Raw genomic sequence first — 16,126 nt, 5'->3', positions numbered from 1 at the left:
ATCCAGCAGCGGTCACTACAGACAGGGGTACAATCTCTTCTTCAAGGCCAGTCACACCCCTTGAGGCGCCTCATGCACTTCCTGGGGAAGATGGTGGCAGCAATGGAGGCAGTTCCTTTCGCGCAGTTTCACCTGCGTCCTTTTCAATGGGACATCCTACGCAAATGGGACAGGAAGCCGACGTCCCTCGACAGGAACGTCTCCCTCTCTCAGGCGACCAAAGCTTCCCTTCGGTGGTGGCTTCTTCCCACTTCATTATCGAAGGGGAAATCCTTCCTACCCCCATCCTGGGAGGTGGTCACGACGGACGCGAGTCTGTCAGGGTGGGGAGCGGTTTTTCTCCACCACAGGGCTCAGGGTACGTGGACCCAGCAAGAGTCCTCGCTTCAGATCAATGTTCTGGAAATACGGGCAGTGTATCTTGCCCTGAAAGCGTTCCAGCAGTGGCTGGAAGGCAAGCAGATCAGAATTCAGTCGGACAATTCCACAGCGGTGGCATACATCAACCACCAAGGCGGCACACGCAGTCGGCAAGCCTTCCAGGAAGTCCGGCGGATTTTGATGTGGGTGGAAGCCACGGCCTCCACCATCTCTGCAGTTCACATTCCAGGCGTGGAAAACTGGGAAGCAGATTATCTCAGTCGCCAGGGCATGGACGCAGGGGAATGGTCCCTTCACCCGGACGTGTTTCAGGAGATCTGTTGCCGCTGGGGGGTGCCGGAGGTCGACCTCATGGCGTCCCGGCACAACAACAAGGTACCGACGTTCATGGCACGGTCTCAAGATCCCAGAGCTCTGGCGGCAGACGCCTTAGTTCAGGATTGGTCGCAGTTTCAGCTCCCTTATGTGTTTCCTCCGCTGGCACTGTTGCCCAGAGTGTTACGCAAGATCAGGGCCGACTGCCGCCGCGTCATCCTCGTCGCTCCAGACTGGCCGAGGCGGTCGTGGTACCCGGATCTGTGGCATCTCACGGTCGGCCAACCGTGGGCACTACCAGACCGACCAGACTTGCTATCTCAAGGGCCGTTTTTCCATCTGAATTCTGCGGCCCTCAACCTGACTGTGTGGCCATTGAGTCCTGGATCCTAGCGTCTTCAGGGTTATCTCAAGACGTCATTGCCACTATGAGACAGGCTAGGAAACCAACGTCCGCCAAGATCTACCACAGGACGTGGAAAATTTTCCTGTCGTGGTGCTCTGCTCAGGGTTTTTCTCCCTGGCCTTTTGCCTTGCCCACTTTTCTGTCCTTCCTTCAATCTGGACTGGAAAAGGGTTTGTCGCTCGGCTCCCTTAAGGGACAAGTCTCAGCGCTCTCTGTGTTTTTCCAGAAGCGCCTAGCCAGACTTCCACAGGTACGCACGTTCCTGCAGGGGGTTTGTCACATCGTTCCTCCTTACAAGCGGCCGTTAGAACCCTGGGATCTGAACAGGGTGCTGATGGTTCTTCAGAAACCACCGTTCGAGCCAATGAGAGATATTTCTCTCTCACGCCTTTCGCAGAAAGTGGTTTTTCTAGTAGCAGTCACTTCACTTCGGAGAGTGTCTGAGCTAGCAGCGCTGTCATGCAAAGCCCCTTTCCTGGTTTTTCACCAGGACAAGGTGGTTCTGCGTCCGGTTCCGGAATTTCTCCCTAAGGTGGTATCCCCCTTTCATCTCAATCAGGATATCTCCTTACCTTCTTTTTGTCCTCATCCAGTTCACCAATGTGAAAAGGATTTGCACTTGTTAGATCTGGTGAGAGCACTCAGACTCTACATTTCTCGTACGGCGCCCCTGCGCCGCTCGGATGCACTCTTTGTCCTTGTCGCTGGCCAGCGTAAAGGGTCACAGGCTTCCAAATCAACCTTGGCTCGGTGGATCAAGGAGCCAATTCTCGAAGCCTACCGTTCGGCTGGGCTTCCGGTTCCCTCAGGGCTGAAGGCCCATTCTACCAGAGCCGTGGGCGCGTCCTGGGCTTTGAGGCACCATGCTACGGCTCAGCAGGTGTGTCAGGCGGCTACCTGGTCGAGCCTGCACACTTTCACGAAACACTATCAGGTGCATACCTATGCTTCGGCGGATGCCAGCCTAGGTAGACGAGTCCTTCAGGCGGCGGTTGCCCACCTGTAGGAAGAGGCCGTTTTACGGCTCTCTTACGAGGTATTATTTTACCCACCCAGGGACTGCTTTTGGACGTCCCAATTGTCTGGGTCTCCCAATGGAGCGACAAAGAAGAAGGGAATTTTGTTTACTTACCGTAAATTCCTTTTCTTCTAGCTCCAATTGGGAGACCCAGCGCCCGCCCCTGTTTTTTTGTGTACACATGTTGTTCATGTTGAATGGTTTCAGTTCTCCGATATTCCTTCGGATTGAAGTTACTTTAAACCAGTTTATAATTCTTTTTCCTCCTTCTTGCTTTTGCACCAAAACTGAGGAGCCCGTGGGAGCACGGGGGGTGTATAGGCAGAAGGGGAGGGGCTTAACACTTTTAAGTGTAATACTTTGTGCGGCCTCCGGAGGCATAGCCTATACACCCAATTGTCTGGGTCTCCCAATTGGAGCTAGAAGAAAAGGAATTTACGGTAAGTAAACAAAATTGCCTTCTTTCACATGAAGTCGTTAAGGGCTGGGCACACTCCCCCAAGGTGGACCCTCCAGTCTCTAGATTGGCTGCTAGGTCCGTTGTGTCTGTTGCCGATGGCGCATCCCTGAAGGATGCCACTGACAGACAGACAGAGCTCTTGGTGAAGTCTATTTATGAGGCCACGGGCGCGTCTTTCGCCCCGGCCTTTGCGGCCGTGTGGGCTCTCCAAGCAATCTCGGCATGTCTGACTGAGATTAATGCCGTCAAGCGGAATTCTGCTCCGCAGGTTTCTTCCTTGACCTCTCAGGCATCAGCATTTTCGTCCTACGCCATGAACGCCGTCCTGGACTCCGCTAGCCGTACGGCTGTGGCATCCGCTAACTCCGTGGCAGTCCGCAGGGCCATGTGGCTGCGCGAATGGAAAGCAGACTCTGCTTCCAAAAGGTTCTTAACTGGTTTGCCTTTTTCTGGCGACCGTTTGTTTGGCGAACGGTTGGATGAGATTATTAAGGAATCCTCGGGAAAGGACTCCTCCTTACCCCAGTCCAAACCTCAGAGACCTCAGCAGAGAAAAATCCAATCGAGGTTTCGGTCCTTTCGTCCCTCCGCCAAGACCCAATCCTCGTCGTCCAACCGGCCGGAGAAAGGCCAGAGGAACTCCTTTGCGTGGCGGTCCAAGTCACGCCCCCAAAAGGCCGCGGGAGGCACTGCCTCCAAGACTGCCTCCACATGACTCTCGGCCTCATCTAACCACATCCTCGGTCGGTGGCAGGCTCTCCCGCTTTGGCGACGCCTGGTGGCCACACATTCAAGACCGATGGGTGAGAGACATTCTGTCTCATGGTTACAGGATAGAGTTCAACTCTCGTCCTGCAGCTCGTTTCTTCCGAACCTCCCCACCCCCCGCACAGGCCGACGCACTTTTTCAGGCAGTGGACGCTCTAAAGATAGAGGGAGTTGTGATTCCCGTTCCCCTTCAGGAACGTGGTCGCGGATTTTACTCCAACTTATTCGTGGTGCCAAAAAAGGACGGGTCATTCCGTCCCGTTCTGGACCTCAAGCTGCTCAACAGACATGTGAGAACCAGACGTTTTCGGATGGAATCTCTCCGCTCGGTCATCGCCTCGATATCACAAGGAGACTTCCTAGCATCGATCGACATCAAAGATGCTTATCTCCATGTGCCGATCGCACCCGAACATCAACGTTTCCTGCGTTTCGCCATCGGGGACGAACACCTCCAGTTCGTGGCATTGCCTTTCGGCCTGGCGACAGCCCCACGGGTTTTCACCAAAGTCATGGCATCCGTCAATGGCGGTCCTGCACTCTCAGGGCCACTCTGTGATCCCTTACTTGGACGATCTCCTAGTCAGGGCCCCTTCTCTGGTGGCGTGTCAACAAAGCCTTACAGTCACTCTGGCGACTCTCCAGCAGTTCGGGTGGATCATCAATTTCCCGAAATCCAAGTTGACGCCGACCCAATCACTGACTTACCTCGGGATGGAATTTCATACCCAGCCAGCGTTAGTCATGCTACCGCGGGACAAACAGCTTTCTCTGCAGGCGGGGGTGCAGTCACTTCTTCGGAGTCAGTCACACCCCTTAAGGCGCCTCATGCACTTCCTGGGGAAGATGATTGCAGCCATGGAGGCAGTGCCGTTCGCGCAATTCCATCTACGGCCACTCCAATGGGACATTCTTCGCAAATGGGACAAGAGTGCTGCTTCCCTCGACAAGAACATCTCTCTTTCCCTCGCAACCAAAACATCACTTCAGTGGTGGCTCCTACCCACATCTCTGGCCCGGGGAAAATCCTTGCTACCCCCAACCTGGGCCGTGGTCACCACGGACGCGAGCCTGTCAGGTTGGGGAGCGGTTTTTCTCCATCACAGGGCTCAAGGAACCTGGACTCCAATAGAATCGTCCCTTCAGATCAATATCCTGGAGATAAGGGCAGTATATCTAGCCCTATTGGCTTTCCATCGGTGGCTGGAGGGCAGGCAGATCCGAATCCAGTCGGACATCGCCACTGCCGTCGCCTACATCAACCACCAAGGCGGCACTCGCAGTCGTCAAGCCTTCCAGGAAGTCTGGCGGATTCTGCAGTGGGTGGAAGACACAGACTCCACCATCTCCGCAGTTCACATCCCGGGCGTAGAAAACTGGGAAGCAGATTTTCTCAGTCGTCAGGGCATGGACGCGGGGGAATGGTCTCTTCACCCAGACGTGTTTCGAGAGATCTGTCGCCGCTGGGGAACGCCGGACGTCGATCTCATGGCGTCACGACACAACAACAAGGTCCCGGCCTTCATGGCACGGTCTCAGGATCACAGAGCTCTGGCAGCGGACGCTTTGGTCCAGGATTGGTCGCAGTTTCGACTGCCATACGTGTTTCCCCCTCTGGCGATGCTGCCCAGGGTACTACGCAAGATCCGGTCCGAATGCCGTCGCGCCATTCTCGTCGCTCCAGACTGGCCGAGGCGGTCGTGGTATCCGGATCTGTGGCATCTCACGGTGGGTCAAACGTGGGCACTTCCAGACCGCCCAGACTTGCTGTCACAAGGCCCGTTTTTCCATCTGAATTCTGTGGCCCTCAACCTGACTGCGTGGCCATTGAGTCCTGGCTCCTAGCGTCTTCAGGGTTATCTCAGGATGTCATTGCCACCATGACACAAGCCAGGAAACCAACGTCCGCCAAGATCTATCACAGGACTTGGCAAATCTTCTTATCCTGGTGCTCTGATAACGGTTTTCCTCCATGGCCGTTTGCATTACCCACATTTCTTTCATTCCTACAATCTGGAATGGACAAGGGTTTGTCCCTCGGCTCTCTCAAGGGCCAAGTGTCGGCGCTCTCCGTGTTTTTTCAAACGCGTCTAGCCAGGCTTCCGCAGGTCTGCACGTTCCTGCAGGGGGTTTGCCACATGGTTCCACCTTACAAACATCCGTTGGAATCTTGGGATCTTAACAGGGTCCTGACGGCTCTTCAAAAGCCGCCTTTTGAGCCGCTGCGGGATGTCTCTCTCTCCCGTCTTTCTCAGAAGGTGGCCTTCCTGGTGGCAGACACATCACTTCGCAGAGTGTCTGAGCTTGAAGCGCTGTCATGCAAAGCTCCCTTCCTGGTTTTTCACCAGGATAAGGTGGTTCTGCGTCCTGTCCCGGAATTTCTCCCTACGGTGGTATCCCCTTTTCATCTAAATCAGGATATCTCCTTGCCTTCCTTTTGCCCTAATCCAATTCACCAGTGTGAAAAGGATTTGCACTCTTTGGATCTAGTGAGAGCACTCCGGGTCTACGTGTCTCGCACGGCGCCCCTGCGCCGTTCAGACGCGCTCTTTGTCCTTGTCGCTGGCCAGCGTAAGGGATCTCAGGCCTCCAAGTCAACCTTGGCTCGGTGGATCAAGGAACCGATTCTCGAGGCCTACCGTACTTCTGGGCTTCCGCTCCCTTCAGGGTTGAAAGCCCATTCTACCAGAGCCGTAGGTGCGTCCTGGGCATTGCGGCAGCGGGCGACTGCTCAGCAGGTGTGTCAGGCAGCTACGTGGTCTAGTCTGCACACTTTCACGAAGCACTATCAAGTGCATGCCTATGCTTCGGCAGACGCCAGTCTAGGTAGGCAAGTCCTCCAGACGGCGGTTGCCCACCTGTAAGAGGGGGCCGTTTTCGGCTCCTTTTATTGAGGTATTCTTTTACCCACCCAGGGACTGCTCTTGGACGTCCCAATTGTCTGGGTCTCCCAATGGAGCAACAAAGAAAAAGGGAATTTTGTTTAATTACCGTAAATTCCTTTTCTTCTAGCTCCTATTGGGAGACCCAGCACCCACCCCTGTGCCCTTCGGGCTGGTTGTTCTTTTGTGTACACATGTTGTTGATGTTGATTTGTTCTTTGGGTTCATGGTCTTCAGTTCTCCGAACATCCTTCGGATTGAATTTACCCTAGACCAATTTATAAGTTTTCTCCTTCCTGCTTTTGCACCAAACTGAGGAGCCCGTGATCCACGGGAGGGTGTATAGGCAGAGGGGAGGGGTTACACTTTTTTAAAAGTGTAATACTTTGTGTGGCCTCCAGAGGCAGAAGCTATACACCCAATTGTCTGGGTCTCCCAATAGGAGCTAGAAGAAAAGGAATTTACGGTAAGTAAACAAAATTCCCTTTTTTTATTAAAGGATTACAAGCAGAAAGAAAATGCCACTACCAATAGTGCAAAGCCAAGCCAACGTTTCGGCCTATGTTAGGCCTTTGTCAAGGTCTTGCGTTATGAGAGAGCTGTGGATATAGACGGATTAAACGTCCAAGAAACGAGCCACAGGTAGGGCGTTTTGCTTTTACAGAGTAACTTGCCAGAGTCAAGGAGGCATGAGAGGTGAGTGGAGAGGTAGAAAGAGTGCCTTTAAGAGCACAGGGGCATGGGGACAGGGTCCCAGAGGTGCAGGCAAGTTACTCTTGAAAAGCAAAACGCCCTACCTGTGGCTCGTTTCCTGGACGTTTAATCCGTCTATATCCACAGCTCTCTCATAACGCAAGACCTTGTTGGCTTGGCTTTGCACTATTGGTAGTGGCATTTTCTTTCTGCTTGTAATCCTTCAATTAAAAAGCACTTTTTGCATTACCCTCTTGCATTTGATTGTGTGCTTGGGATTTGTCATACTACTTTACTATACCTAGACACCACTTCTATGCCTATAGCTGCCGCCGTTCTCAAGTTAATGGCGGTCGACAGGATATTAGTGGACACACTGTAGAACAAGATGCAAATGGATAAAATTGAAGCAATACTGAGTTCTTTCCCATAAAATATGTATGTTCTCTTCCCTCGTCTTCCCTAATATGCTACCTACAAATCAGACACCATGTTCACAGTGACCGCTTCTCTAATAACCTCTTCATTAATTGCATTTATTTCACATTACATGTGTACCACCCATAGCTCTTACTTTACGGCAATCCTATATTAGACGCTCTCCTAACTGTTATTTTGTGACCTTTACAGGTAGCTAAACAATGGTATGACTTTGATCGCTCGTCCTTTGTATTCGTGCGCAAGCTGCGCGAAGGTCAGAGCTGTATATTCCGGCACCAGCACGACTTCGACGACAACGGTATCATGTATTGGATTGGAACAAATGCAAAGTAAGTCAATAGTTGTACAGATTTGTGAGCGCACAAGTTGTGTATTGTTTGGTAGCGTTCACACAATGCATTCAGTTCTCAATGAAGATTAAAGATTCTAAAGACTGAAAAGTTATTTATTTTTTATAAATCGACCCTTTTAAAGTAATCTTTTTTTTTTTAATTATTTGTATACACTTACTGTTAGCTGACTCTGTTGTCAAAAAACATGTGTAGATCTACGACATACTATATATAGGTACAGGGAGCCGTTATTTGGACTTGTGTACTTTACGTGTTCATGAGATCTTCGCTCTGATTGTCTGCAATGTCTGGTACTGTTACAGAACCGCATATGAATGGGTGAATCCCGCTGCATACGGCTTAGTGGTCGTCACCTCGTCTGAAGGACGGAACCTGCCATATGGACGACTTGAAGACATCTTGAGTCGTGATAGTTCTGCCCTAAATTGCCATACGAATGATGACAAGAGCGCATGGTTTGCCATCGATCTTGGATTATGGATTGTCCCATCAGCCTACACTCTGCGCCATGCCCGAGGGTATGGCCGTTCTGCTCTTAGGAACTGGGTCCTCCAAGTATCCAAAGATGGCCAGAATTGGACAACTCTATACACCCATGTGGATGACTGCAGCCTTAATGAGCCAGGGTATTTGTTTCTTAATAAGAGTCATTTTATGGATTTTTTTTAAATTTTTAAACAGAATTGTTATGAACTGGTGCTTGCTGCGTGCAAAAGTTGCCTTTGCTGAAAAAATGGGCTTAAAGGGAACCAGACATGTCGAATAACTCCATTAACCTATTGATATAGGGTTAATCTGCAGGTTATTAGCATTAGCTGCCTGGCCGCAGTACTGAAAGTGCGTCACCAGGGAGAAGATAAACTTTATTCCTCCCTGAAGCCTCCAACTTTCCGTCATACAGGCGTGGCTACAATCACCACTCACAGCACTTAGAGCGGTAGCTGTAAGCACACCTTAACACTTTGACTAACAGTCTGCTCTGCATTAATGCGTTGCAAGCATCACAGTGCTGTGTGACTGAAAGCTGGCGGCTCCTGGGAGAAATTAATTTATTTTCTCCCAGGTGTCATTTTCAGTATGGCGGCTGGACTCCTTTATTACACGATTAACCCCATATCTGCAGGTCATTAGCATTAACCAACATGATAGGTTCCCTTTCAATGTGCTTTCCTGTACTTCAAACCTAATCAATGGTCTCCGTTTTCGGAAATCTAATATATAAAGTTGAATGTGTGTGTATGTATGTAGGTATGTATATGTGTGTGTATATATGTATGTGTGTATGTGTATGTATGTATGTATGTATGTATGTGTATATGTCCGGGATTGGCATCTGCACCGTCGCAGCTACAGCCACAAAATTTTGCACACTCACACGTCTGGACCCCGAGAGCGTCATAGGATATGTTGTGAGGCGAAATTTTAACCCCACGTGTTCCAATTTACCAATCAATTTTGCCCCTATCTACATAATGGGGAAAAAGTGAAACGAAAAGTGTATCTGCACCGTCGCATTTACAATCACGAAATTTTGCACAGACACCTCATGTGACCCAGGGAACATCGTAGACTATGTTTTGACAGGAAAATTTAACCCCGCGCTTTACAGTTACTCTTCTAAAAACATGCCTCCATTAAAGTAAATGGAGCCTGGACCTACAGGTTATTAGTAGAAGCTGTGATTGGTTGCTATAGGAACAAAAGACATTCATAGTATAAGAAGCTTATATGTGAGGTAATAAGATGTCATTGGGGAGACGGATAGAGAGAGACGGAGAGGGACAGACCTGGAAAGAGACAGGCAGACAGGGAAGGAGGAGACAGCCAGAGAGACAGACAAAGATAGATGGGGAAAGACACAGACCTTGATAGAGACAGACAAGGAAAGAGACAGACAAGGAAAGAGACAGACAGGAAAAGACACAGACAAAGAGACAGGGAGACAGACCTGGGAAAGAGAGAGACATACCTGGGAAAGAGAGAGACAGACCTGGGAAAGAGAGAGACAGACCGGGGAAAGAGAGAGACAGACCGGGGAAAGAGAGAGACAGACCGGGGAAAGAGAGAGACAGACCGGGGAAAGAGAGAGACAGACCGGGGAAAGAGAGAGACAGACCGGGGAAAGAGAGAGACAGACCGGGGAAAGAGAGAGACAGACCGGGGAAAGAGAGAGACAGACCGGGGAAAGAGAGAGACAGACCGGGGAAAGAGAGAGACAGACCGGGGAAAGAGAGAGACAGACCGGGGAAAGAGAGAGACAGACCGGGGAAAGAGAGAGACAGACTGGGGAAAGAGAGAGACAGACCGGGGAAAGAGAGAGACAGACCGGGGAAAGAGAGAGACAGACCGGGGAAAGAGAGAGACAGACCGGGGAAAGAGAGAGACAGACCGGGGAAAGAGAGAGACAGACCGGGGAAAGAGAGAGACAGACCGGGGAAAGAGAGAGACAGACCGGGGAAAGAGAGAGACAGACCGGGGAAAGAGAGAGACAGACCGGGGAAAGAGAGAGACAGACCGGGGAAAGAGAGAGACAGACCGGGGAAAGAGAGAGACAGACCGGGGAAAGAGAGAGACAGACCGGGGAAAGAGAGAGACAGACCGGGGAAAGAGAGAGACAGACCGGGGAAAGAGAGAGACAGACCGGGGAAAGAGAGAGACAGACCGGGGAAAGAGAGAGGCAGACCGGGCAAAGAGGGGCAGACCGGGCAAAGAGGGGCAGACCGGGCAAAGAGGGGCAGACCGGGCAAAGAGGGGCAGACGGGGAAAGAAACAGACGGAGCACATTACTTGGCCAATTTAGTTAAATCTGTGTGGAATATCTGTGGTGTTGAAATATATGTTGTGAAATGCTTCTATTAGCTTAGTTTTTGCCTTTTAATAAATACATTTCTATTTATTTTGTGGTTTTTGTGTGCAGAATACATTTTTGTTAATACATTCTATTTTGTTAACAACAGTTATTAACCCGGAATAAGCAGGGTAGTACAGCTAGTCTAATATATAAACCTCTACTCCTGTACTGGAACTGCTCCTCCACACTGGCTTCTGTGTCCCCTGCTGGTCTCCTGACTTAAGGGGAACCTGTCACCAGATTTGGGGCCTATAAGCTGCAGCCACCACCAGTGAGCTGTTATATACAGCATTCTAACATGCTGTATGTCAGAGCCCAGGCCGCTGTGTAACATAAAAATCACTTTTATAATACTCACCTAGGGGCCAGTCCGGTCCGGTGGGTGTCGCTGCTCTCCGGTCCGGTGCCTCCTCTCTGCGGCGATCTCAGTCCTCCTCATATCCCGTCCAGTGTGGATGACACAATCTACGTCTTCCACGCTGGCTGGCATTGCGGTCCTGCGCAGGTGCCCTGTGATCTGTCCTACTGAGGGCAGATCCAAGTACTGTAATGCGCAAGTGCGAGGAAAGGTTAAAGACCGCCAATGCATGCGCACTAAAATACATTCATCTGCCCTGAGCAGGACAGATCACAGTGCGCCTGCGCAGGATCTCAATGCTGGCCAGTGTGAAAGACGTATATCGCGTCGTCCACACTGGCGGGATAGAAGGAGGACAGTGATCGCCGCAGGGAGGAGGCGCCAGACCGGAGAGCAGCGACATCCATCATACCGGACCAATCCCTAGGTGAGTGTTATAAAAGAGTTTTTCTTTGTCGCTCCATTGGGAGACCCAGCCAATTGGGTGTATAGCTTCTGCCTCCGGAGGCCACACAAAGTATTACACTTTAAAAAGTGTAACCCCTCCCCTCTGCCTATACACCCTCCCGTGCATCACGGGCTCCTCAGTTTTTATGCTTTGTGTTGAAGGAGGCACACATTCACTCAAGCTCCCATTTTAGTCAGCAGCAGCTGCTGATTGTATCGGATGGAAGAAAAGAGGGCCCCTAACAGGGCCCCCGGCATGCTCCCTTCTCACCCCACTATGTCGGCGGTGCTGTTAAGGTTGAGGTACCCATTGCGGGTACAAAGGCTGGAGCCACATGCCGTTTTCCTTCCCCATCCCTTAGAGGCTCTGGGAGAAGTGGGATCCTAACCGGTCATCCAGGCACTGGGACCGGGCTCCCTCCGCAGCCCCTGTGGGATTCTGACGGACAGGAGACTGAGTATCATCAGGGACAGGCCCTGCATCATAAAGGTACTCTGTGTCCCCTTGGGGACGGTGCATGGAGCACTTGGTCTCAGACGCTGCAGCGGCTGCTGTTTTTGTGTGACGACCGGGACTACCGCGCCGACCGCGCCTGCTTGCCGGCCGCGGTATTAAATTTAGTCCCCAGCTTTTGCGGCCTAGTGCATTAAACTCCCGCCCCCGGGCCTGCCAGTCAGGGGTAAGGGCGGGACGGTCGGCCTGACGTCGACTGTGAGGGCTGGAGCATACTTTAGTGTCCTCCTCCCCCCTCACTCATCACTCTGGGGCACCAGATTCCCGCACTTTATTGATCACGCCCACGGCTCCCTCCTCCCCTTAGAACGCCGGCAGCCATGTTTTAAACACATTCTGCCGGTGGAGGACTTCTGGCTGCAGCTCTGGGAGACCCAAGGCAGGGAATCTGGTGGACACACACCGCTCTGGGCGGTCGGTAAGCCACACCGGTCACCCGGTGCTGGTCCCCCTAGGGTGCCGAACTGTATATATATATATATATATATATATATATATATATATATATATATATATATATTATATTATATTTGTATACATTTTCTCTGTTCGGCCGCAGTGTTTAGCCCTTGGCTATATACCCTCAGTGATTACTCTCCTAGGAGAGAACAGCATGTCGGTCACAAGGAGCAAGGGTTCCAAGACACAGGGTTATTTCTTTGTCGCTCCATTGGGAGACCCAGACAATTGGGTGTATAGCTACTGCCTCCGGAGGCCACACAAAGTATTACACTTTAAAAAGTGTAACCCCTCCCCTCTGCCTATACACCCCCCGTGCATCACGGGCCCATCAGTTTTTAGCTTTGTGTTGAAGGAGGCACACATGCACACAATGCTCCACATTTTAGTCAGCAGCAGCTGCTGACTATTTCGGATGGAAGAAAAGAGGGCCCTTTACAGGGCCCCCGGCATGCTCCCTTCTCACCCCACTGAGTCGGCGGTGTTGTTATGGTTGAGGTACCCATTGCGGGTACAGAGGCTGGAGCCCACATGCCGCTTTCCTTCCCCATCCCTTAGGGGCTCTGGGTGAAGTGGGATCCTAACCGGTCATCCAGGCACTGGGACCGGGCTCTCTCCGCAGCCCCTGGTGGTATCTGCCGGACAGGAGACTGAGTATCGTCAGGGACAAGGCCCTGCAACTACAGGTAATCTGTGTCCCCTTTGGGACGGTGCATGGAGCACCTGGGCCTCAGACGCTGCAGCGCATGCAGTGTTGGCTTTTGTCCGGGACTACCACGCCGACCATGCCTGCTTGCCGGCCGCGGTTTCTACTTTAGTCCCCGGCTTTTGCGGCCTAGTACATTAAACGCCCGCCCACGGGCCTGCCAGTCAGGGGCAAGGGCGGGACGATCGGGCTGACGCCGACAGTGAGGGCTGGAGCACACATAGCTGTCCTCCTCCCCCCTCACTAATCCCTATGGGGCACCAGATTCCCGCACTTTTGTAAGTCCGCCCACGGCTCCCTCCTCCCCTGTGAACGCCGACAGCCATGTTTTAACACATCCTGCCGGTGGAGGACGTCTGGCTGCAGCTCTGGGAGACCCGAGGCAGGGAATCTGGTGGCCACACACCGCTGGAGCGGTTGGTAAGCCACACCGGTTACCGGTGCTGGTCCCCCTAGGGTGCTGAACTGTATATAGATACATTATATTTGTATACTTTTCCGGTTCAGCTGTATTGTTAACTTGTGGCTATATACCCTCAGTGATCACGCTCCTGGGAGACAACAGCATGTCGTTCACAAGGAGCAAGGGGGCCAAGGCACAGGGTTATTTTGCTACCTGTACCTCTTGTGCGGCTATGTTACCTGCAGGTTCCACCTACCCTCACTGTGAGCAATGCTCGGCCCCTGTGGCACTCGCTCAGCCGGAGCCTGAGGCACTAGGGGGTCCCTCGGCCCAGGTAGAACCACCGGCCCCCCCTGTCCAGATGGCAGGGACAGAGTTTGCTGTTTTAGCTGACAAACTCTCTGAGTCGCTTTCTCATTCCATGACTCAGTCTATGGATAAATGGTCTGCTAAGTTTCTAGAGGTTTTGCAGTCCAGACCGGCCCTTACACAGGCCCCGGGCACTGCGGGATCACCCCCAGGCCCCTCTCGGTCTGCGACTAAGCGTGTTCCTGGTGTGGCCTCTAGTTATTACGTGCAGGACTCCGGCACGGACCGCAGTCCCAGACCAGCTAAGCGGGCTCGCTTAGAATCTTCCCCGACTTCTTCACGCAGTTCGGGGTCTCAGCTTGAGGATTCTCTAGAGGAGGAGGCGGAGGTCGCAGCTCAGGACTCTGATCCTGACGTTGCTCTCAATCTGGATACACCTGAAGGGGATGCCATAGTAAATGATCTTATAGCGTCCATCAACCAGGTGCTAGATCTATCTCCCCCAACTCCGCCTACAGAGGATTCGGGTTCACAACAGGAGAAACACCAGTTTAGGTTTCCTAAACGTACACGGAGTGCTTTCTTCGATCACTCTAACTTTAGAGATGCTGTCCAGAAGCACAGGGCTTTCCCGGACAAGCGCTTTACTAAACGCCTTAATGACACACGTTACCCCTTCCCCGCTGACGTGGTTAAGGGCTCAGTGTCCCAAGGTGGATCCTCCAGTCTCTAGACTGGCGGCTAGATCCGTAGTAGCAGTGGCTGACGGTGCATCGCTCAAGGATGCCACGGACAGGCAGATAGAGCTATTACTGAAATCTATCTATGAAGCCATAGGCGCATCTTTTGCCCCAGCCTTTGCAGCAGTGTGGGCACTCCAGGCTATCTCAGCTTGTCTGTCTGAGATTAATGCGGTCACCCGTACCTCTGCGCCACAAGTAACATCTTTGACTTCTCAGGCGTCAGTATTTGCATCCTACGCCATGAATGCTGCCCTGGACTCGGCTAGCCGTACAGGGGTAGCATCCGCCAATTCTGTGGCAGTCCGCAGGGCCATGTGGCTACGCGAATGGAAGGCAGACTCTGCTTCCAAAAAGTTCTTGACCGGTTTGCCTTTTTCTGGCGACCGACTGTTTGGCGAGCGATTGGATGAAATTATTAAGCAATCCAAGGGAAAGGATTCGTCCTTACCCCAACCCAAACCAAACCGACCTCAGCAACGGAAAGTTCAAGCGAGGTTTCGGTCCTTTCGGCCCTCAGCCAGATCCCAACCCTCCTCGTCCAACAGACCACAGAAGAGCCAGAGGAACTCTTCTGCATGGCGGTCTAAGTCACATCCTCCAAAGACCGCTGGAGGCACCGTCTCCAAGGCGGCCTCCTCATGACTTTCGGCCGCCCCAAACCGCATCCTCGGTCGGTGGCAGGCTCTCCCGCTTTTGCGACGCCTGGTGGCCACATGTCCAAGACCGATGGGTGAGGGACATTCTGTCTCACGGTTACAGGATAGAGTTCAGCTCTCGTCCTCCGACTCGTTTTTTCAGAACATCTCCGCCCCCCGAGCGGACCGTTGCGCTTTTTCAGGCGGTGGACACTCTGAAAACAGAAGGAGTGGTGATCCCCGTTCCCCTTCAGGAACGCGGTCGCGGTTTTTACTCCAATCTGTTCGTGGTGCCAAAAATGGACGGCTCATTCCGTCCCGTTTTGGACCTAAAATTGCTCAACAGACATGTGACAACCAGGAGGTTTCGCATGGAATCCCTCCGATCTGTCATCGCTTCGATGTCCCAAGGAGACTTCCTAGCATCAATCGACATCAAAGATGCCTATCTCCATGTGCCGATCGCTCAAGAGCATCAACGCTTCCTGCGTTTCGCCATCGGGGACGAACACCTTCAGTTTGTGGCACTGCCTTTCGGCCTGGCGACAGCCCCACGGGTCTTCACCAAGGTCATGGCATCCGTCGTAGCGATCCTTCACTCTCAGGGCCACTCGGTGATACCTTACCTAGACGATCTCCTAGTCAAGGCACCCTCACGGGGGGCTTGCCAACACAGCCTGACCGTTGCTCTGGAAACTCTTCAGAGGTTCGGGTGGATCATCAATTTTCCAAAGTCAAAGTTGTCTCCGACCCAGTCACTGACGTACCTCGGAATGGAGTTTCATACTCTCTCAGCGATGGTCAAGCTGCCGCTGGACAAACAGCGGTCGCTGCAGACAGGGGTGCAATCCCTTCTTCAGGCACAGTCGCACCCCTTGAGGCGCCTCATGCACTTCCTGGGGAAGATGGTGGCAGCAATGGACGCAGTTCCATTTGCGCAATTTCATCTGCGTCCACTCCAATGGGACATTCTCCGCAAATGGG

At 52.3% G+C, this 16,126-nt stretch overlaps 1 protein-coding gene across 8 annotated transcripts in view; it reads left to right on the top strand.

Annotated features, from left to right (window-relative positions):
- Positions 1-16,126, top strand: part of HECTD1 (HECT domain E3 ubiquitin protein ligase 1) — a 247,790-nt gene that overhangs the window by 144,984 nt on the left and 86,680 nt on the right. For all 8 annotated transcript variants that reach the window (XM_075330091.1, XM_075330086.1, XM_075330090.1 and 5 more), the window contains exons 21-22: positions 7,554-7,693; positions 8,020-8,343. In XM_075330091.1, coding sequence (XP_075186206.1) covers positions 7,554-7,693; positions 8,020-8,343 — 464 coding nt within the window. The remainder of the gene's footprint in view (positions 1-7,553; positions 7,694-8,019; positions 8,344-16,126) is intronic.

The sequence above is a fragment of the Anomaloglossus baeobatrachus genome, chromosome 12 (assembly GCF_048569485.1).
Source record: "Anomaloglossus baeobatrachus isolate aAnoBae1 chromosome 12, aAnoBae1.hap1, whole genome shotgun sequence".
Taxonomy (NCBI): domain Eukaryota; kingdom Metazoa; phylum Chordata; class Amphibia; order Anura; family Aromobatidae; genus Anomaloglossus; species Anomaloglossus baeobatrachus.
The sequence above is the reverse complement of the archived record's forward strand: the minus strand, read 5'-3'. Positions and strand labels throughout refer to the sequence as shown.